This window comes from Amphiura filiformis, chromosome 15 (genome assembly GCF_039555335.1).
Source record: "Amphiura filiformis chromosome 15, Afil_fr2py, whole genome shotgun sequence".
Taxonomy (NCBI): Eukaryota; Metazoa; Echinodermata; class Ophiuroidea; order Amphilepidida; family Amphiuridae; genus Amphiura; species Amphiura filiformis.
Genome location: NC_092642.1, coordinates 27,151,293 through 27,176,032, shown reverse-complemented (window position 1 = coordinate 27,176,032; position 24,740 = coordinate 27,151,293). Strand labels below are relative to the sequence as shown.

Sequence of the window (24,740 nt, the reverse complement as noted above, 5' to 3'; positions counted from 1 at the left end):
GCTATTACATTTGAAATCTACACCCTCTTTGTGAAAGGGTTAGCTAAAGTCTTCCACAGAGGGGGTATGGATTTATGATAGACTGTTTTCATTCATTGGTTGTGGGTTTGTGCAAATAAATTTGTTTTTCAAATAATCATACATTTGTCTTTTGTTATTTTTTTAATCTAAAATCAAAGCATCTGGTTATAATTTCCTTCCAGTAGACAAGAGCTATCTCATTAATATTAATTACTGAAAATATTTCAACTGAACTTTGATTGAGGGTTCCAGACCACCCCCCCTCCCCCATGGACAAAAAGTTCACCTTTCTTTGGGAAATATTAAAATGTGCCCATTGGTCAAGGAGATACAAATTGAAAAGAAAAATTAATAACAAAGGGACCACCTTCTCATGGTTTTTTTTTGTTTGTTTTTTGAGGGGGAGGTGGAGAAGTTTATCTTGAAGTTCGGGAGGAATATCTTGGAAAAAGGTCCACATTTAAAAACAATTCCCCCCGAAGAAAAGTTACTGGCTACAGCCCTGGTTTTCAGAGATGGTTCACTTTAATATTACTGGCAACAGTGGCTATACAAGTTGAAATCCATACACCCCCTATGGAAGACATACCCTTAATCAGGGAGTGTGAATTTAAAATTGGGTTACCTGAATGGGTGACTCAATTTAAAATCTACACCCCTGTGTGCTAGATTAAGGTCATGTCTTCCATAGGGGGTGTATGGATTTCAACTGAATAGCTTCTATAAAATATTGATATTGTCTGCTTAGTTACAAAATGTAGGATTTGTAAAAGGATTTAAAAAAATATATGTACACTATTAACAAACAGGATGCTACTGTTATTACCTTATTGCAACTTTTGTTCTTACAAATTGTGTATATAAATAGAAAGTACAAAAATATATACATATTTTACAAAGATTAGTCAAATATAGATATGTTTTTTGTTGGCTATGCATTCAGAGAACCAAAAATGGATATCACTTGGAAAGTTTGGCATCTTGCAGGTTCCAGCCATGGATATCTTAACATCATTTGAGTTGATGGAAATTGTGAAAATGATGTAACATCTAGAAGTATATCATGATAATTATACAGGCTGTATCAAAATGTTTGGTACCAATCGGCTCATTTGTTGGTGTTTTATTGGCAAGCCTGGTTTTTTTCAATATGCAAAATGGGTCCTTGTGTAATGCACAGGATTAATATTTTTATGACCATAATGACATGAATCAACAAAATAAAATTCATAGCTAAAATTAGGTGATGTTTATGCTTCATTTTGAAGCGATATTTTTGTCCATAATCACTGGAAATTGATGGGTACCAATCATTTTGATACAGTCTGTATAGTTCACTATAATAGGCTACTGCTTCAAGTTTACAATGCAAGTTGGTATGTCTTGCTCTGCAATTTATTCCATAGGCCTTTCTCCAATCCAAACGTTTCCTCTTTTAGTACAAATGGAATTTGTGGCCATCAGTAACAATCTCTTACACATAATCACCTGCTCTTGATTGCCTCCATTGACCGGCTGTCCTTTCTTCTTCAGAGTACATATATAAATCTTTGTCTACAGTTGTCAACGAATATCTATCCTTAAAGCTGGATTCACCCTTATCCAAACCAGCCCGAGATTTAAATGATTCCCACTTTTCGTCATCGTCTGGCTCTCTCTTAGGATACAAATCTGTTGATTGTTCACAATTCCTTACAGCGTCTGCCCTATATCCAGGATGTTGAATTTGTTGTTTTTGTTGGCTTTCAAATTCCACTTTTGTACTTATTGCACTTCTGCTCACTTTTGTGTTACGGTGTACTTTTTCTTCATATTTCTTCTTAGAATGACCACGACTTTTCCAAATCACAATACACAAAAGAATAAACACAATAGCCCAGAATAACAATCCAACAATCATTATGTTAATCACAAATCTATTGGTCAATACATTGTTTGTGGATGCTACTTCGGTGATTTGTGGTGATACATCCGCATTTGGTTGTCTTCCATTGTTGTTTGATGGTAATAGATGAGGTAACATCTCGGCTCCTGGGGATGAGAATAATTTTGTACCAATCACTGCGTCCAGAGGTGATGTTGATGAAACAATTGAGAGTGCTGAAATGAGGATCACAAAACAAGAATGGCGATGAATTTTAAGTCATATATATAGCTACAACTTTTACTGTGCTTAGCATGTGAGAAGCTTTCTGTGATCCGTTTGCAATGGATTCCTCAACAATCTGTTCATAAAATGTTCACAATCGTGGGCGACAGTAAGACTGGTGGAATGCTGCCAAAGTGTCTGCTCTAACATGTCTAAGTCATACATTATACGTGCTTTTGGTTTTATTAGGAAATTAATTTGTTATACTACCTGTATTCAGAATAAAACTTTAGTTAAAGTCGACATGGTTGATCTGCAATAATTTCTAGGAAAAGTGCTATTTCATGGTTACTTAGTTGCCAAGTTTGTGGTTCAACGGAAAGTGTGCTAAATGTGCTAACTGATACCGACCCCTTCCTGAAGACAGTAAAGGACCGTGTCGGAAACCTGACATGGTTTCTAAGTGCCCACTTTACATGACCTGATAAGGTTTTCATCAGTTTCATTACTGCCATCATTCAAGGCATCCGTTCATACTTTAATAATGGTGCTACATAACATTTACTTATTGACCACCTGTAAATACCGACTGAAGTGGGTAAGTACAATAGCTGCCATGTGCAGATTAGTACAATATACTGTGTGTATATTGCCAAATGTTCACGAAGCAGCTATTGCACTTACCCACTTCTGGCACTGAACAGTTGAATTACTTTCTCCAGAAGTTTCTTTTGAGATATACCAAGTCTGACAAGACTTAACAGTAACAGACGCCTTTCCAAACTTTTTTATGTTTTATGATTAGCTCAATGTGATTAGTATTTAGTAGGAAATCTAGTGTCATTAAGAGATTTTTGGTTAGGATTTTGAAGTGATGGGCATTATCAGTTACTCTAAAAGTCTGGAAGAACACAAGATAAATCAGGATACGTCTTACACTTAATATACAAGCGGATGTTCTATAATCAAGGGTAAATTAGTAAAGTATGTACCTTTTCCTTTGCAAGTACCGTTAACGATTGTAATGTCATCAAGAGCAATGTCGGATCTGAACCCGCTACCTCTGGCAGCTTCAAACACAACCTGTTGTTAATAAATGATAAGAGATGAGGAAAAATTAGTGGCTTTATATTATGAAATAAATCTTAGTAGTAGAAGACATAAAATTAAAATGCACATATTGGTGGTTAATGCATGTATCTTTACATCAAGACATGATTGTTTATTTTATGTCCATTATCTTTTTTGTCTACGTAAGTGTAATGGTATATCATTCTGCTAAAGTCAACACATGTCTGCAGATGTACATGATATTGTATGTCTTGGAAAATCAATGACTGTCTGCAGAAGTCCGATGTTTATCTCATGTCTGCTTAAGCCATTACTTATCTACTAATGTCCCGCATATATCTTATGTCTGCTTAAGTCATTACATGTCTGCTAATGTCCAACATATATCTTATGTCTGCTTATGTCAACGTATGTGTCTGCTTAAATCAATAGAAATACTAATATTCAATGTAAATCTCACGTTTTAAAAGTCAATGTCTGTATTATGTCCAATGTGTATCATACGCCTGGTAAGTTAATACATGTCTGGTGATTTCCAATGTAGACCTATATATCTTATCTGCTTAAGTCAATACATATTTGCTGCGCCGATGTCCAATCCAAATTTCGGTGGTAAATAAAACTTCACGAACGCTTGTGTTGAAGCTCATCAAACAAACATCAGAAACTCAAATCATACATGTGTAGTTGTTATAGGGCCTATGTTTGATGTGCATAGGCAATCGCTACCAGGTGATCGCTTACTTGGTGTTTCAAGTCTAAAGAAATGCTTAAAGCTATCGCTAATTCACTGTAAGGAGTTTTATAGGGAGCAATCAAAAAACAAATGCAACATCAGATTTCCATCACCTTAAAAGAGGTTTAAAGCATACCTTTCCCTACTGTAGAAAATTGTTGTCTTCAAAGACTGTTTTATATAATAAACATCGGGGAAATTGTGATATTAACTTGGAAACGGGAACCAATAAGCTCATATGACTTCCGACTATGACTATTGTACTGCTGAATGAAAATTATAGAGAACTATAAATTGCGGTCCAGAATCTCGAGTTCCAAAACAACAGTCACACCACTGATCTCATATAGATGAGTGTGCATGTATGAAGTAAGCTTTACCTCTGTGGCCTCGCGAAGACCCGCGATAAATAATAGTATATAATAAAAGTACTAGTAATTGTGGAAGTTGTAGGCTTAAAATAGGTCGGACGTTGTAACATAATTAAATGGCCTCTTGGTTTCGTGTGGGATTATAAGCGGACTTCCTAAATATTCCCCATGTGTGATACAGCAACAATACGTATTTGTAAATAATATTCGAATATAATAGTACAGGGGAAAGTCAACCGAAATCAAAACCTTGTCCCGTTTTCTTTCACAGAGTAGATTAATCACATAATCTACTTTCAACATATCACAACTATAGGCGTATACTAAATAAAACTTTTTTGTCCTATTTTGCAGGATTGTAGCACACGAGCAAATATGAGAACTGTTTTATTCTTTATAATCATATTTTCATTACGTACTTTGTGGAATATTCCTTCGGTTAGGATTAGGACCATTTTGTGTCTTCATCATGATTCAGAAGGTTGATCAGTAGGCCTATGACGCCAAAAATTCCTGAATTTAATGTAATATATCACTTTCTGCAAATCAAGTAAGCAGTACATGTAGCACTGGTATGAGAGTCAAGAAACAAGACATGGTGCAAGTTATATATGTGCCCTTACCTGATAGTTAATATTGCTGCTTGTTCGTAACGTTACTTGGATCCATTCATCCCCTTGGTCTTTTGTCATGCTCCAGATAGGAGCAGATAATTTACCACGTTGCCGAAGAAACACGCTCAATCTTCCCGCGTCTTTTCCATACATGTGGTAGTGGAATGTCACACATGTGGATTTTGAGGGGCCGTATTGCCTGCTGCTGAGACGAGCAGTGGTCCACGGTTTCTTTCCAGAAGTTTCGATGAATATGTAATGACCTGAAATGTGAAATTAAATTAAATGTCAATTTTTTAATAGTTGTATAGAAAGAAGCCTCAAAAATATGTGAGGAAAGGGCAAAACGCCTCTCGTGTATACTCTGGTGGTCCTTATTGTAATGACCTTGGATATTCATCGGACATGAAAAGCATTCTACCTGTGCAGGGACGTATTGACTTAAGTAGACATACAGTGGGCTTCGGGAGATATCAGGCAGTCATATTGGACATCAGAAGACATTAACACATTAACGTAATGACCGTGCTTTGGACATCAGCGGACTTGTATTGACTAAAATAGGCACAAGTTACTTTGGTTATATTAGGGGACATTTGAGGCACGTATCGACTCAATTAAACAGACACAAGTTATGCACTGGACATTTGCAGACATAATACAAATACAAGATACAAATTGAAAGGTTGTTTTCTCAGATTATCAAAAACAAACCCACATATCCATTTATCACTTTCAAATATTTACTTAACGCCCACAGGAAAAATATTTGGCGGAAATATTCGAAACAAAAATTGACGTATATAACCACGGATGTGCATACGTTGGACTGAGAAGGTCTGTTTTTTTCCATTAATATATTTATATATATTTTGCATTGAACATTTAATTTGCCAGTCTCCCAGATTTCCTAGGAGGCGTTTATGTTTCCTTTGTTTATAGTTCGAGTGCACCGTAAAATGACTTCAAGTTCAACCCCCTTTCGGGTTTCGTCAGAACAATCGCTCTTTAGGTATATCGGTTTAACATGTTTAACGGGCATAAAATACTAGAAAAAGTTACTTGAATCCTCATTTTAGCACTATATGTTTATAATGCCCATCCACAAAACTATCAGTCTCGCACGCTCATGTATTATAATAGGCCTATAGGCCAATATGATAATAGAAGCAAAAACACGTCATCATAGTCGCCAACCTTAACTCTAGTATAATCTCAAAACAAAAATTACTTTATGGTGATCCTGACCAGTCAATAATCATGATCCTACAATCTGAACCCTATACCCTATTACAAATACATAATCCTAAATGTTTGTGGTGTCGACCCTTACCGTTATTGTAAGAATATTAAGGGATCTAAAATGAGCGTTTATTGCGTTTCGACAGTATTTTTTGTGGGACATGAGAGCACCTCAGACCTATCGAATTGCATTCTGAATACGAAGCATGTCTTTCTGATATCAAATAATTTTCATTTTTTGAAAATCACAATATAACACAAATTTTATGACAAATTATAAAAATTTGATATTTTTCAAATTTTTGATATATAACAGTACTCGAAGTAAATTATATAAATCTAATGACATATTCTTAAAGTGTATGTAGCAGGAGGAAAAGCCGACGGTCAATTGAAAATTTTGACCTTTCATATTGAAGATATGGATTTTTTTCCCAAAAGACCTAATTTTGTTTGGTGTTTTGGGAAAAAAATTCCATATCTTCAATACGAAAGGTCAACATTTTCAATTGATCGTCGGCTTTTCATCCCACCTACAACACTTTAAGTATAAATCATCAGATTTATAAAGTTTACTTCAAGTACTGTTAAATATCAAAATATCAATTTTAATGATTTGCCATCAAATGTGTATTAAATTGCGAATTTCAAAAATCAAAATTATTTGATATCAGAATGACATTCTTCGTATTCAGAATGCAATTCGATATGTCTGATGTGCTCTAATGTCCCACAATAAATACTGTCCAAACGTTCATACCCCAGCCCTTAAAGGTAAGGAAATGTCATAATTTTATGCTAAGGGAAAACTGATTTAGGATAATGATCTATTCTAAGATTCTATTATTAACCGTGTATATTGCGAGGGAATCCTTCCGTGTTCACCTTTGTTGTTTATAAATCCAAATAGGCCTAGGCCTAAATCGAACTTATTTTGGTTGCAAGATTGGCAAACCTATAGTTGGATAACCCAGTTTGTTTATCATATCGCAATACTCTCACTAGCGACTCAAACATGTCAACACGAGACAACAAGGAAAACAAACTTTCTGATTTACGTATTCAGTCAACCGCTCAACTTGTCGGAAGTTATGCGTCATCTTATAATGAGAGAACAATTGTTGAGAATTAGTTCAAGAGTTTCCCAAAAGATGACTTGTTCACTGTGGATAGAAAACAGTTCAAATGACCCCTGAGATTATCATATTCTGAACAATAACTATTTCATAAGTAATATTTGTTTTATTATATAAGTTGTTGTTGTCTCGAATGACCTAAATATTTTGTTGTCAATCCTTATGTTATATGATATAGTTCATAGTTCTCCCATCCGTTGGCTTTTTAGAGATACCAAATTTACATTTTGAAGCGGCTGAAATATATAGTAAAACCATGGTAAAACTTTCCAAAACATCTGGTGCGGCAAAAATATATGCAAACCACTTGGTGTTTTCGGAAAGTAGATTATCATCTATTTCAGTTAGCTTTTTCGAATCATAGAAGATTCGTTTGTACGTATGTATACGTACAAGTTGTGTTGTGTCGATGTCACTTGAGATACGAGGTGGCACGTAAACGTGTACTAAAAACGTTGTATAAAAGTTTAATAGAGCAAACAGGCTCGTGTAATTGTTCCACATAAGATCGAATAGTGTGCCATAAAAGTTCATAAAACCCGGCCTGCTGTTGTCTGTTTTAAAGAAATTATTATACCACTGATGCATACAATTTTACTTGTTGTGATGTTAGTTTCGGAACCAAATTTTACCCTCTTCGTGATCTTAGGAAATTCATGATCTTATAATAGGAATGTTCACCAATTTATGTGGTTTAAAAAAAAAAAGGCCAAAGTTTACTTAGTCTCGTAGTCGTATAGAAATATTTAAAATTTAAGGAGGTTTCCTAAAAAAGTTATAGATTTCAGTTGAATAAGTTGGCACGCAAACGTGTTATAAAAACATGATACAAAAAGTTTAATAGAGCAAAAACAGGATGCATAATTGTTCCACATAAGATCGAATATTGTGCCATAAAAGTTCATAAAACGCTGCTGTCTGTTTTTAAGAAACTTATATACTGTACAGAGTTCATAACCGGATTTTATCATCTTCATGCTCCAGTGCACTTGTAGGGCTGAAAAGTTCAGGGCAGTCGAAAGGGTTTCCAAAAAACAAAACAAACAAAAAACGTTTGGAAAGAAAGTCAGATAACTTGTGTCAAGATGGATCGATGGGAATTATATAATTTTCACCAGGTTCGCCGTCGCAAATAATAAAGGAGACAAGCACAAAAAGTGATCCCACCCGAGAATCAAACCCAGGACCTCGGGTTTACAAGACCTGTGCCTAACCACTTGGCCATGGGAGCTTCGTGATTAAGCAGATAGTTCACTTATTCTCGCAGTCGTATAATGTTATACTTGAAGTTTACGTGAACGAAACAGCAAACGAGTACAAACATGCTATAGGCATATTACTATTGGTTAGATTATATATACTAATAGCTTTAATAAATTTGAAACAAAATACTGTCAAATTTGATCATTTTTGTTTGAAGAAACCCACGTAAACTAAAGGACAAATGTTGTTGCTGAGGATCTATGGTTGATCTAAGTTGGACATGATACATGAATCATGGAGTCTTTTATAGACACGTCAACAGTCCACAAAATTTGACATCAAAATACAACGTGTTTTAATTAGTTGAAAACGCACCAAAGATGATGCATCGGATGTTTATAGCTTGTCATATCAATCAGTTGTGGTGAATAAGGATTCTATAATCATTTAGCAAACACATATTGACAAAGGCTGAACACGCAGAGATCGCAAATTGTTGAAATTTTTTGACAAACGATGATGTATGAATCTGCAAATTTAGATGAAAGTGTTAATGGAAATATACAGGGTGTCCCAGAATGATTTATACCGTGTTTGCAAAAATAACTAAAAATAGAAGACGGGCAGTGTATCTATTTTTGATACCTGCATTATAATGCTGGATATGTCTCCTACTTATTCTGTTAATTTCAGCACGCTACCTTTATTTGTTTTGGCGTGGCATGCAATAATGTAAAATCGATGAAAAACCTGCTTTTCATTTTCAGCGCAAACGACTCGCATACCCTTGAAAAATGGCACAACACACTTGATCAACTCATGGATCTTTTTATATACATTTAATGTAAATCAAACAAACGTGGGGTGTTTGGCACAGCATTTCGACGACAACTACTGTTGGGTTTGCGCCTTAAAGCTTGCCGGACAGCTGCAATGTTCGCTCTAGTTCTTACAGTCTTACGAGCACCTGTAGCTTCACTCTGCCGATTCCTGGCAGTTTCGTGCTCGTCAAACTTCTTTAGGTTTTACACTATCGCTCCTTTGACTGGAACGCGTGCTCGCGGAAATCGTCTAATAAATCTTCTTTGCGTCTCAACAGAGCTGCCTGTTTGCCAATAAGTTTTTGAAAGAAATCCACGCTGCTGTACAGTAAATTAAGGAGCCATCTCAAAATTGCCGCCAAAGAGAGAATGGGATTAGGCCGTTCAAGCGGATCAAATCCTGTATTCCATATAATGATTGCTTCGTAACGTCATAAATAATAGATAGATATCGGCTATTTAGTGGAAATATGAACTAAAATACCTACATAACTTTTCCCAAATAACTTTGTGCTGAACGGTTAGTAATTTTACAAATTTTCATAATAGGTTGCATTATCAAAACTTAGAATTCACCATTTTTACGCAATCTTCTATAACTTCTACTAAAAACGTCCAATCTTTAAAATCTAAAAAATCTGAGAAAGCTAAATATATATACAACTTAAAATACACAACAATATGACCAATAGACATGCCCTTGTCTCTGAACTCCCTTCATATCTAAAAAATTCCATCTTTCCCGGTATAGATCATTCTGGGACACCCTGTATACGGATTTGGCTCATCTCAGTCAATCCACAGTTCAATAGTTGGCCCAATTTTTTTCATTTCATTTTCTTCGCACTATCCGAATCAATGTTTCAACAATGTTAAAGTTATACATGGGTGTGAAATCGATTCATTTAAAAATCGACTCATACACTGCGAAAACAGCAGATCAACACTTAATGAACACTTGAACACTTAATAAACACTTGTTTATACAGTGAAGGTATAGGGTGTTAATTAATTATAAACACTAAACTAACACGTAAACATGAAGATGTTTGTTTTTAACACAAGATAGTGTTTTGTGTTTAAAAGCACACTTTTAACACTACCTGGTGTTAAAAACATAAACATATTCATATTTTACGTATTTTAGTGTTATTTTAGTGTTTATAAATTAACACCCTTTACCTTCACTTTGCAAACAAGTGTTTATTAAGGGTTCGAGTGTTTATTAAGTGTTGCTCTGCTGTTTTTGTAGTGTATTATTTTAATTGGAAATACGCCGCCAGTGGTAAACTATCGAGTTACCGGCATTTTCGACGGACCGGCTTTTGAATATCATTATTTATACGCAAGTACGCAAGCACGCATACATATGACATAGGCTCTTACCTTTTCCATCCTTCCCTAAGGTGTGGTCGTAGGACGGACCTGTCTCCGCCGTGGGTGTCTCTGAACTGCCTATCGACCAGTTAAAACCATCGTTCTTATCCTGAGTAGTAAATCTGCATAAACCATTCTCAAAATCGCACTTGTCTCCCACAACTGAAAGTTCAGAGAAAAACAACATTGCATAAATAATTCAATGTTTATTTGCCAAATGCAAGCAACTCTACTCAAAGGTTTACTCATCTTTACACAATGTGAATTTTCAAAAGTTTAGGAAACTTTGTGCGAATTAAAAAATTTAACCATTTTAGATATATAGATATAGGCCTATATAATTATGAAATTATTAGATAACTTGAACCATTCTGATTTTTTTCTAAATACTTAAAAAATCCAGAACTATTGAAAGTTCCCGCAATCTTATTGGTTCTTAGCTGTGTGATATGGTACGATATAACACGGTTCAGCGCGTTCGAGTCAACGTAATACGCGTTTTTTGTACTCGCTCTTTGAACCAATCGGAGGCGCATAGCAATAACGGGACTAATCGATTCTAAGCCAGGCATAGACAGTTCCTTGTAAAATAATTTGTTTTGATTAAAATTATAATATATTTATGATTTAATATTTCTATTTGAATTGAAGTGTGTAAGAATGAGAATAAAGGTATTGTTTTTAGTCGCTGTCGTGCACCTATCGTCTCATATAACACGGGTGACATCATTATTTTTGTCGTAAAACAACTCGGCTACATCTCGTTGTTTTACTTTTAAGTAAAAACAAACATATTCATGATGTCGCCCGTGTTATATGACACGATAAATGCACGACAGCAGCTAAAACAATACATTCATTCTCTAAAAAGCATTTGAAAGCAGACGAAGACACAAATATTGCAACATTTCACAGAAACAGACGATGTATAAATAATCACTGAGTTGTACTGAGTTGTAGAAAAAAGTGTTAATCGCTATCTTGAAACAAGTAAACTCCGTAACAAAAATAAAAAGTACACGAAATATTTAAAAGTAGAAAGACGAGAAATATATGACCCATTTCAATGGACATTATATTCATAATTAGACATTTCCAGTTTTAAAATATATAGAAAAGTATAAAATGATGCATTAATATGTCCTTGCTGACGTTACACTATAAAAGTTGCTTGAAATTGTGTAGTTCAAGTTCTCAGAAACGTGAAAGTTTATGCAGCCCCGTAAGTCTGCGTTTATAGTCACGGTTTTAAGATTCCTGTATCCATTTGCCTGCGTAATACAGCTGCAAAAATGATATGTGTTACAATGTATACATTCATTTTGCAGCACTTTTAAAAACGGAATTTTGAATTATTATGGACTATAAAACGCTCAAATTGTTGGGCGCAAAATGAAGCATTTTGATCATTTTCTCGGTGAACATAATACATTTTGTTTTTGTAGTACATGCAGTTGTTCTCATATACATCAGAGTACGCAGGGGCGTAGCCACCTTTCTTGGTCGGGGGGGCAAAAAAAATTACAGGGGCACAGCTGAAAAAAAATTGCAACATGAAATTTTTGTTTTAGAGAGACTGTACATTTTTCGAGCTTCCAAAAAAGGCTTTATTGGGGCGATACACACGCGTAGCGCGCAAAAAAATTTGAATTTGACACTATTTTGGCCCATGATCGGGGTGAGTTTTGATGAAAAAGGGGCTCCTTGCCCTTTTTCTTTTCCTTTGCCCTTTGGTCAGAGGGGCACTTTTTTCTTTCATTTTTTGTCAGGGGGCAGTCTTCCCCCCCGCTGGCTACGCTACTGAGAGTAAGTATTTCAACTGGTCTAACTCGGGGACGGGGCTCATGTTTTGTTGCTTTAACATGTTTAAGTCAACATGCAAGATGCATTTACCGTACAAAATATAGTGTTATTTCGGAGAACTCAAAAGTAAGATGATTTAATTTTGATATACGTTTTGGAATACGTGCACCGTATAGCATTAGCTACATGTGCCCCTTTTCTATTATACCAATTGTATATTTTAACTTTTTTTTAAATGTCACATATCTCGGTTCTTATATTCGTGAAACGTGGCATTTTTATCGTGTTATTGCTTTAAAAGAGTTAAAAGTTTGAAGTCAGAGCCCTTAGGTCCCATACATCCTCACTTGGTTGGTTTGTCGATGACACATCCCTTATTATATATTCCCTTGAGGGACACGTTAGTTACACCCTTAATAACAGTTGACATGTTATGTTCAGATGTTCCACGAAGCTGGCCAGCGTGGACCAAATATAAATGAGATATTTTACTGTATTTTAGGTAAATTTTATGCGTTTCAAAAAATTCCCATAAACAATAAACATAAATACAACTAGAGCAACTGTGCCCTTTGCAAGGGCACGAGGTAAGTTAGGCGGATGACTGTGACGATCTGATCCAGCAGCTACACTGTGCTGGATGGATAGTATTAATTTTAATAAGACTGTTTCATGAAAGCTGGCATTTTGAAAACTTGACCTTTGACCTCTGTATGACATCCTTAATGACCTTAAATGAATTTTAAAATATTTAAAACATGTTAAGAATGTCATAAGGATCATTGCATTTAAATTTCAGCTCAATTGCAACATTTTGAAAACTTGACCTTTGACCCCTTATTTCCCCATTAATGACCTTAAATGAATTTCAAAATATTTTCAACATGTTTAGAATGTCATAAGGATCATTGCATTTAAATTTCAACTCGATTGGAGCATTTTGGAACACTTGACTTTTGACCCCTTTATGATCCCTTAATGACCTTAAATGATTTTAAAAATGTTTTTAGAATGTTTAGAATGTCTAGAATGTCATAAGGATCATTGCATTTAAATTTCAGCTCAATTGGAGCATTTTGACAAACTTGACCTTTGACCCCTTTATGACCCCTTAATGACCTTAGATAAATTTTAAAATATTTTAAACATGTTTAGAATGTCATTAGGATCATTGCATTTAAATTTCAGCTCAATCCGAGCATTTTCGGTTAAAATTACCTTTTTTGACCCCTGTGACCTCTTGGATGACCTCTGACGTTAAACAACCCATAACTTTTGTAGCCAGTTACCCAATACTGCTTGTGACTGAGTTTGGTCGAAATCCGATCAAGGATGTGGAAGTAGTAGCAAATTGTGAGAAGAAGAAAGAAATGCAAAGAAAGAAATAAGTTAGGCTGCCCGCCTAACTTAAAGAAAGAAACAAACAGCAAGAAAAAATAGAGCAACTGTGCCCTTGGCAAGGGCACGAGGTAAGTTAGGCGGATGACTGTGACGATCTGATCCAGCAGCCAATGTGCTGGATTGTATTAATTTTAATAAGACTGTTTCGTTAATTGCTGTTTTAATATACCTTGATCGTGGAAAGCTGGCATTTTGAAAACTTTTAAAATATTTAAAACATGTTAAGAATGTCATAAGAATCATTGCATTTAAATTTCAGCTCAATTAGAGCAATTTGAAACACTTGACCTTTGACTCCTTTATGACCCCTTAATGACCTTAAATGAATAAAATATTTTCAAAATGTTTAAAATGTCATAAGGATCATTGCATTTGAATTTCAGTTCAATTGGAACATTTTGGAAACTTGACCTATGACCCCTTTATGACCCCTTAATGACCATAAATGAATCTTACAATGTTTTTAAAATGTTTAGAATGTCATAAGGATCATTGTATACAAATTTCAGCTCAATCAGAGCATTTTAAAAAATTGACCTTTGACCCCTTTATGACCTTAAATGAATTTTAAAATATTTGTCAAATGTTTAGAATGTCATAAGGATCATTGCATTTAAATTTCAGCTCAATTGGACCATTTTGAAAAAATTGACCTTTGACCCCTTTATGACCTTAAATAAATTTTAAAATGTTTTAAACATGTTTAGAATGTCATAAGGATCATTGCATTTAAATTTCAGCCCAATCGCAGCATTTTCGGTTAAAATGACCTTTTGTGACCCCTGTGACCCCTAAATGACCTCTGACATTAAACAAATCCATAAGTTTTGTAGCCAGCTACCCAATACTGCTTGTGACTGAGTTTGGTCGAAATCCGATCAAGGATGTGGAAGAAGTAGCAAATTGTGAGAAAGAAAGAGGAAAGAAGAAAGAAGAAACTAGAGCAACTGTGCCCTTTGCAAGGGCACGAGGTAAGTTAGGCGGATGATTGTGACGATCTGATCTGTGCTGGATAGGATTAATTTTAATAAGACTGTTTCATTAATTGCCTTTTTAATATACCTTGATCGTGGAAAGCTGTTTTTTTAAACTTGACCTTTGACCCCTTTATGACCCCTTAATGACCTTAAATGAATTTTAAAATATTTTTAAAATGTTAAGAATGTTATAAGGATAATTGCGTTTAGATTTCAGCTCCATTGGAGCATTTTGCAAAACTTGACATTTTAACCCCTTTATGACCCCTTAATGACCTGAAATGAATTTTAAAATATTTTTACAATGTTACGAATGTCATAAGGATCATTGCATTTAAATTTCAGCTCAATTGGAGCATTTAAAAAAAACTTGACCTTTGACCCCTTTGTGACCCCTTAATGACCTTAAATGAATTTTAAAATATTTTTAAAATGTTAAGAATGTCATAAGGATCATTGCATTTAAATTTCAGCTCAATTGGAGCATTTTGAAAAACTTCACCTTTGACCCCTTTATGACCCCTTAATGGCCTTAAATAAATTTTAAAATATTTTAAACATGTTTAGAATGTCATAAGGATCATTGCCTTTAAATTTCAGCTCAATTGGAGCATTTTCGGTTAAAATGACCTTTTTTGGCCCCATTGACCCCTGGATGACCTCTGACGTTAAACAACCCATAACTTTTGTAGCCAGCTACCCAATACTGCTTGTGACTGAGTTTGGTCGAAATCCGATCAAGGATGTGGCAGAAGAAGCAAATTGTGAGAAGAAAGAAGAAAGAAAGAAATGGCAAGAAAGAAATAAGTTAGGCTGCCCGCCTAACTTAACTAGAGCAACTGTGCCCTTTGCAAGGGCACGAGGTAAGTTAGGCGGATTATTGTGACGATCTGATGAAGCAGCAATACTGTGCTGGATAAGATAAGGATCATTGCCTTTAAATTTCAGCTCAATTGAAGCATTTTGAAAACTTGACCTTTGACCCCTTTAATGCCTCCCTCATGACCTTAAATGAATCTTAAAATGTTTTTAAAATGTTCAGAACATCATATAAAGGATCATTGCATATAAATTCCAGCTCAATTAGAGCATTTTGAAAAACTTGACCTTTGACCCCTTTATTACCTCTTAATGACCTTAACTGAATTTTAAAATATTTTTTAAATGTTTAGAATGTCATAAGGATCATTGCATTTACATTTCAGCTCATTTGGAGCATTTTGAAAAACTTGACCTTTGACCCCTTTATGGCCCCTTAATGACCTTAAATGAACATCAAAATATTTTAAACATGTTAAGAAAGTCATAAGCATCATTGTATTTAAATTTCAGCTCAATTGGAGCATTTTTCGGTTAAATGACCTGTTTTGACCTCTGTGACCCCTGGATGACCTTGGACGTTGAAAAACCCCATAACTTTTCTAGCCATCCACCCAATACTGCTTGTGACTGAGTTTGGTCGAAATCCGATCAAGGATGTGGCAGAAGAAGCAAATTGTGAGAAAGAAGAAAGAAAGAAAGATATTGACCCCTTTATTGCCCCTTAATGACCTTAAATGAATTTTGAAATATTTTCAACATGTTTAGAATGTCATAAGGATCATTGCATTCAAATTTCAGCTCAATTGGAGCATTTTGGAACACTTGACCTTTGACCCCTTTATGACCCCTTAATGACCTAAAATGAATTTTAAAATGTTTTAAAAATGTTTAGAATGTCATAAGGATCATTGCATTTAAATTTCAGCTCAATTGGAGCATTTTGAAAAACTTGACCTTTGACCCCTTTATGGGCCCCTTAATGACCTTAAATAAATGTTAAAATATTTTAAACATGTTTAGAATGTCATAAGGATCATTGCATTTAAATTTCAGCTCAATCGGAGCATTTTCGATTAAAATGACCTTTTTTGACCCCTGTGACCCCTTGGATGACCTCTGACGTGAAACAACCCATGGTGTTTGTAGCCAGCTACCCAATACTGCTTGTGACTGAGTTTGGTCGAAATCCGATCCAGGATGTGGAAGTAGTAGCAAATTGTGAGAAGAAGAAGAAAGAAAGAAAGACTAGAGCAACTGTGCCCTTTGCAAGGTTTTTTTGGTAAGTTAGGCGGATGACTGTGACGATCTGATCAAGCAGCAACACTGTGCTGGATAGTATTAACTTGACCTTTGACCTCTGTATGCCCCCCTTAATGACCTTAAATGAATTTTAAAATATTTAAAACATCTTAAGAATGTCATAAGGATCATTGCATTTAAATTTCAGCTCAATTGAAGCATTTTGAAAACTTGACCTTTGACCCCTTTATTGCCCCTTAATGACCTTAAATGAATTTTAAAATATTTTCAACATGTTTAGAATGTCATAAGGATCATTGCATTCAAATTTCAGCTCAATTGGAGCATTTTGGAACACTTGACCTTTGACCCCTTTATGACCCCTTAATGACCTTAAATGTTTTAAAATGTTTTTAAAATGTTAATTTCAGCTCAATTGGAGCATTTTTAAAAACTTGACCTTTGAACCAGACATATGACCCCTTAATGACCTTAAATGAATTTTAAAATATTTTTAAATGTTTCAAATGTCATAAGGATCATTGCATTTAAATTTCAGCTCAATTGGAGCATTTTGATAAACTTGACCTTTGACCCCTTTATGGGCCCCTTAATGATATTAAATGAATTTTGAAATATTTTCAACATGTTTAGAATGTCATAAGGATCATTGCATTCAAATTTCAGCTCAATTGGAGCATTTTGGAACACTTGACCTTTGACCCCTTTATGACCCCTTAATGACCTAAAATGAATTTTAAAATGTTTTAAAAATGTTTAGAATGTCATAAGGATCATTGCATTTAAATTTCAGCTCAATTGGAGCATTTTGAAAAACTTGACCTTTGACCCCTTTATGGGCCCCTTAATGACCTTAAATAAATGTTAAAATATTTTAAACATGTTTAGAATGTCATAAGGATCATTGCATTTAAATTTCAGCTCAATCGGAGCATTTTCGATTAAAATGACCTTTTTTGACCCCTGTGACCCCTTGGATGACCTCTGACGTGAAACAACCCATGATGTTTGTAGCCAGCTACCCAATACTGCTTGTGACTGAGTTTGGTCGAAATCCGATCCAGGATGTGGAAGTAGTAGCAAATTGTGAGAAGAAGAAGAAAGAAAGAAAGACTAGAGCAACTGTGCCCTTTGCAAGGGCACGAGGTAAGTTAGGCTGATGATTGTGACGATCTGATGAAGCAGCAATACTGTGCTGGATAAGATAAGGATCATTGCATTTAAATTTCAGCTCAATTGAAGCATTTTGAAAATTTGACCTTTGACCCCTTTAATGCCCCCTAATAACCTTAAATGAATCTTAAAATGTTTTTAAAATGTTCAGAACATCATAAGGATCATTGCATATAAATTTCAGCTCAATTGGAGCATTTTGAAAAACTTGACCTTTGACCCTTTTATGACCCCTTAATGACCTTAATTGGATTTTAAAATATTTTTTAAATGTTTAGAATGTCATAAGGATCATTGCATTTAAATTTCAGCTCAATTGGAGCATTTTGAAAAACTTGACCTTTGACCCCTTTATGGCCCCTTAATGACCTTAAATGGATATCAAAATATTTTTAACATGTTTAGAAAGTCATAAGCATCATTGTATTAAAATTTCATCTCAATTGGAGCATTTTTCAGTTAAATGACCTTTTTTGACCCCTGTGACCCCTGGATGACCTTCGACGTTAAAAAACCCCATAACTTTTGTAGCCATATACCCAATACTGCTTGTGACTGAGTTTGGTCGAAATCCGATCAAGGATGTGGCAGAAGAAGCAAATTGTGAGAAAGAAGAAAGAAAGAAAGAAACGCAAAGAAAGAAATAAGTTAGGCTGCCCGCCTAACTTAACTAGAGCAACTGTGCCCTTTGCAAGGGCACAAGGTAAGTTAGGCGGATGACTGTGACGATCTGATCAAGCAGCAACACTGTGCTGGATAGTATTAACTTGACCTTTGACCTCTGTATGCCCCCTTAATGACCTTAAATGAATTTTAAAATATTTAAAACATCTTAAGAATGTCATAAGGATCATTGCATTTAAATTTCAGCTCAATTGAAGCATTTTGAAAACTTGACCTTTGACCCCTTTATTGCCCCTTAATGACCTTAAATGAATTTTAAAATATTTTCAACATGTTTAGAATGTCATAAGGATCATTGCATTCAAATTTCAGCTCAATTGGAGCATTTTGGAACACTTGACCTTTGACCCCTTTATGACCCCTTAATGACCTTAAATGCATTTTAAAATGTTTTTAAAATGTTAATTTCAGCTCAATTGGAGCATTTTTAAAAACTTGACCTTTGACCCCTTTATGACCCCTTAATGACCTTAAATGAATTTTAAAATATTTTTTAAATTTTTCAAATGTCATAAGGATCATTGCATTTAAATTTCAGCTCAATTGGAGCATTTTGATAAACTTGACCTTTGACCCCTTTATGGGCCCCTTAATGATATTAAATAAATTTTAAAATATTTGAAACATGTTTAGAATGTCATAAGGATCATTGCATTTAAATTTCAGCTCATCAGCTCAATTGGAGCATTTTGGAACACTTCACCTTTGACCCCTTTATGACCCCTTAATGACCTTAAATGCATTTTAAAATGTTTTTAAAATGTTAAGAATGTCATAAGGACCATTGCATTGAAATTTCAGCTCAATTGGAGCGTTTTTAAAAACTTGACCTTTGACCCCTTTATGACCCCTTAATGACCTTAAATGAATTTTAAAATATTTTTAAATGTTTCAAATGTCATAAGGATCATTGCATTTAAATTTCAGCTCAATTGGAGCATTTTGATAAACTTGACCTTTGACCCCTTTATGGGCCCCTTAATGATATTAAATAAATTTTAAAATATTTGAAACATGTTTAGAATGTCATAAGGATCATTGCATTTAAATTTCAGCTCAATCGGAGCATTTTCGGTTAAAATGACCTTTTTTGACCCCTGTGACCCCTTGGATGACCTCTGACGTTAAACAACACATAACTTTTGTAGCCAGCTACCCAATACTGCTTGTGACCGAGTTTGGTCGAAATCCGATCAAGGATGTGGCAGAAGAAGCAAATTGTGAGAAAGAAGAAAGAAAGAAAGAAAGAAAGAACTAGAGCAACTGTGCCCTTTGCAAGGGCACAAGGTAAGTTAGGCGGATGACTGTGACGATCTGATCAAGCAGCAACACTGTGCTGGATAGTATTAATTTTAAAAAGCTGGCATTTTGAAAACTTGACCTTTGACCTCTGTATGCCCCCTTACTGACCTTAAATGAATTTTAAAATATTTAAAACGTGTTAAGAATGTCATAAGGATCATTGCATTTAAATTTCAGCTCAATTGAAGCATTTTAGTAAACTTGACCTTTGACCCCTTTATTGCCCCTTAATGACCTTAAATGAATTTTAAAATATTTTCAACATGTTTAGAATGTCATAAGGATCATTGCATTCAAATTTCAGCTCAATTGGAGCATTTTGGAACACTTGACCTTTGACCCCTTTATGACCCCTTAATGACCTTAAATGAATTTTAAAATGTTTTTAAAATGTTAAAAATGTCATAAGGACCATTGCATTGAAATTTCAGCTCAATTGGAGCATTTTTAAAAACTTGACCTTTGACCCCTTTATTGCCCCTTAATGACCTTAAATGAATTTTAAAATATTTTCAACATGTTTAGAATGTCATAAGGATCATTGCATTCAAATTTCAGCTCAATTGGAGCATTTTGGAACACTTGACCTTTGACCCCTTTATGACCCCTTAATGACCTTAAATGAATTTTAAAATGTTTTTTAAAATGTTAAGAATGTCATAAGGACCATTGCATTGAAATTTCAGCTCAATTGGAGCATTTTTAAAAACTTGACCTTTGACCCCTTTATGACCCCTTAATGACCTTAAATGAATTTTAAAACATTTTTAAATGTTTCAAATGTCATAAGGATCATTGCATTTAAATTTCAGCTCAATTGGAGCATTTTGATAAACTTGACCTTTGACCCCTTTATGGGCCCCTTAATGATATTAAATAAATTTTAAAATATTTGAAACATGTTTAGAATGTCATAAGGATCATTGCATTTAAATTTCAGCTCAATCGGAGCATTTTCGGTTAAAATGACCTTTCTTGACCCCTGTGACCCCTTGGATGACCTCTGACGTTAAACAACACATAACTTTTGTAGCCAGCTACCCAATACTGCTTGTGACCGAGTTTGGTCGAAATCCGATCAAGGATGTGGCAGAAGAAGCAAATTGTGAGAAAGAAGAAAGAAAGAAAGAAAGAAAGAAAGAAAGCACAAGAAAGAAATAAGTTAGGCTGCACGCCTAACTTAAAGAAAGAAATGGCAAGAAAGAAATAAGTTAGGCTGCACGCCTAACTTAACTAGAGCAACTGTGCCCTTTGCAAGGGCACGAGGTAAGTTAGGCGGATGACTGTGATGATCTGATCAAGCAGCAACACTCAGTGCTGTGTTGGATAGTATTAATTTTAATAAGATTGTTTCATTAATTGCCGTTTTGATAAACCTTAATCGTGGAAAGCTGGCATTTTGAAAACTTGACCTGTGACCTCTGTATGGCCCCTTAATGACCTGAAATGAATTTTAAAATATTTAAAACATGTTAAGAATGTCATAAGGATCATTGCATTCAAATTTCAGCTCAATTGAAGCATTTTGAAAACTTGACCTTTGACCCCTTTATTGCCCCCTTAATGACCTTAAATGAATTTTGAAATATTTTAAAAATGTTTAGAATGTCATAAGGATCATTGCATTGAAATTTCAGCTCAATTGGAACATTTTTAAAAACTTGACCTTTGACCCCTTTATTACCCCTTAATGACCTTAAATGAATTTCAAAATATTTTTTTAATGTTTCAAATATCATAAGGATCATTGCATTTAAATTTAAGCTCAATTGGAGCATTTTGAAAAACTTGACCTTTGACCCCTTTATGGGCCCCTTAATGACCTTAAATAAATTTTTAAAATATTTTAAACATGTTTAGAATGTCATAAGGATCATTGCATTTAAATTTCAGCTCAATCGGAGCATTTTCGATTAAAATGACCTTTTTTGACCCCTGTGACCCCTTGGATGACCTCTGACGTTAAACAACCCATGATGTTTGTAGCCAGCTACCCAATACTGCTTGTGACTGAGTTTGGTCGAAATCCGATCCAGGATGTGGAAGTAGTAGCAAATTGTGAGAAGAAGAAGAAAGAAAGAAGAAAGAAATGGCAAGAAAGAAATAAGTTAGGCTGCACGCCTAACTTAACACGCCTAACTTAAGAAATGGCAAGAAAGAAATAAGTTAGGCTGCACGCCTAACTTAATCAATATTCAGCCCGCCTCTCCCCACAGTACAGAAGAACCCCAAATTTGTGCGACGCACCCCACAAATGCCAAAGGCCCAAAAAGTCCCTTTTTTTTAACCCCCCAAAGTCCCATTTGCGAGCATAGCGGGCGAAAAAATAGAGGTTTTTTTATGCCTTTGTGAATTGTGGTCCAAAATTGTCCTAATCCGCCCCTCCCAGTCCAAAAAGGTCCAAATTTTGAACAAAAAGGTCCAATTTGTCAAAATCAGCCCCTCCCCCAAGTAAATCCTGTCTACGGGCCAGGGTACGGTTGAAACAAGTTCTGCACAATGTTGCATATTTCAATAAAATGAGAGGACTTTTGTGGCAACGTTGCACAAGTTAACTTTGCAAGTTCTATGTTACTTCAGGTATAATCGTTGCCCATTTTCATAACTTTTTGCCCATTAATTAATTCCGCAAATCTATCATTATACCTATTTGTAATGACCACATTGTCTTTAAAGAACTATTCAGAGTGTTTAGGAATTAGACACTTTTCTAAACACAAATTTGCCTTCACTTTGTACACACGTTTCGAAGCTAAACATCATGTGTCAAATTTCTGAACAGTGATGGTGTTTAATTTTTAAACATCTGACATATATAAACATAACATTTATGTAATGTTTATGTAAGCTCAATTTTTTATGGTTTTTAATAATGTATAATCTACGTGTATATTTAATGCTTTTATATGTTTATCTCAGGGCCCTACTGAAAATCAACATTGTAATATTTGTTGAGTAGGTTACCCTGCTTAAATATGGTTAATAAATAAATAAATAAATAAATATAACATTTCTAAACACAGTCTTGCCTTCATTTAACACTGTTTGCAGTGTATGAATTTGTTTTTACATCGATTCCCGCATGGTATTCTGTCATGTCTGTTTGGTCTCATTTTGGCCAAAGTTTCTGTAAATTTCTTCAAAAATGCAAACTACCATGCTTTTAAATACTTCTTTCTAATTCATTTATGAGCACAAAATGTATCTTTAAACTTCCAAAAGAGATCTTAAAACTAAACAATAATTGGTAAATTTACGTTTTCAATAGATGGCATATCTTCTGCGAATTGTGAGACCTCTTTGGATCTGCTGCGATCTCAAGAAGCAAGGTTGCAAGGATTTGAATGGGCATAGATCGAATTTTCAAATGCTCCTTTTAAATACATTGTACTTTTTTCTCATTTATTTATGAGAAAGAATCATTTAATGTCGATGTCAGCATCATGGTATTCTGTTTGGTCTTATTTTGGCGAAAGTTTCCACAAATTTCTTCTAAAATGCAAACTACCTGTTTTGTAATACTTCTGACCGAAGTATCTTTGTTCTGACTATTTCCGAGAAAGAATAATAGTGACATCAAAGGTTGTCTGAGATATATGTTACGTTGTGTCATCAATTTGTTGTTATACTTCAGATAGAAGAGATGATAGGCCGAGATGGTAGGCTATAATTTTATGTTGATAATTGGGCCTATATCCGACGCGACGCCGCTGTTTCACTGAACATGCTGAAAGAATAGATCACCTAAAGGTTCGCGTCCTTTACCATTAAAATCACACTAAGTTCAACCTACTTATTTCTTTAAACAATACACAACAGTAGTATTTTTTATGTGCCAATAATTCTAAAATGTCTGAAAATTGACATACAAAAAAAATGCACTCTGAAAAAATAATTAATTGTGTACAATTTCTGAAAACTAATTTTAATTTTCGGTGAGTACTTTTCAAAGGGGCAGTTTGACCAAAATTCGTATGAACTCATATTGTCAGCTGTTATCTTTTCTTTATTTACTTTTATTTCATTTTGTACAGCATTAGTTTATGATTTTAAAGAGTGCCATTTTTAAAAGCATATATCTTCCTCCCCCAAAGACTTTTAATTACAACAATAGCGTACCCGTTATACATGTATACCAGCATTGATCATGTAAACCTAAATGGTTGATTCCCACGAAAAAGGGATAATAATTGCATTTTAGGATTGTAATTCACATAGCATCATTAAACATGTTAAAGGAAAAATTGAAATTAAAAATACAGATTTCCGTGTCGCTTTCGTCGAGCTCTCTCAGAAAGGTTGCCTATGAAATAATTTTACTTTCATTAGACAATTAGTGTAGAGAATAAACAATAAATAGGCCCTACATGTATAACCAAAATTGTCGAGTGGAAATGTTTCGGCCAAAAATGATTAAAAAATGGGCCTATATTAAGAGAACATACCTGATCCAAGAGCAGCCACACACATAACAAATATAAAAGTATCCATACTCCTAGTATTTAACAAAATATCTCCAATTATATTCCCGTGCAGAGTTTAAACCTAGCGCCACAATTCACATGCCGCCGGAGTAGACAATTAAATTATACGTTCAGCCAGAGAAGCGTCAGAAACTATAATGCTGTAGTCACGGT

General features: G+C 34.7%; 1 protein-coding gene across 1 annotated transcript; it reads right to left on the bottom strand.

Moving 5' to 3' along the window:
* Window positions 1-927: 927 nt before the first annotated feature.
* LOC140171443 (uncharacterized) lies at window positions 928-24,740 on the bottom strand. The gene is made up of 5 exons (XM_072194704.1): window positions 24,549-24,740; window positions 10,691-10,843; window positions 4,912-5,165; window positions 3,103-3,193; window positions 928-2,121 (listed from the first exon to the last, which is right to left on the bottom strand). The coding sequence occupies exons 1-5, from the start codon at window positions 24,592-24,594 to the stop codon at window positions 1,496-1,498; spliced, it is 1,170 nt and encodes a 389-aa protein (XP_072050805.1). The 5' UTR covers window positions 24,595-24,740; the 3' UTR covers window positions 928-1,495.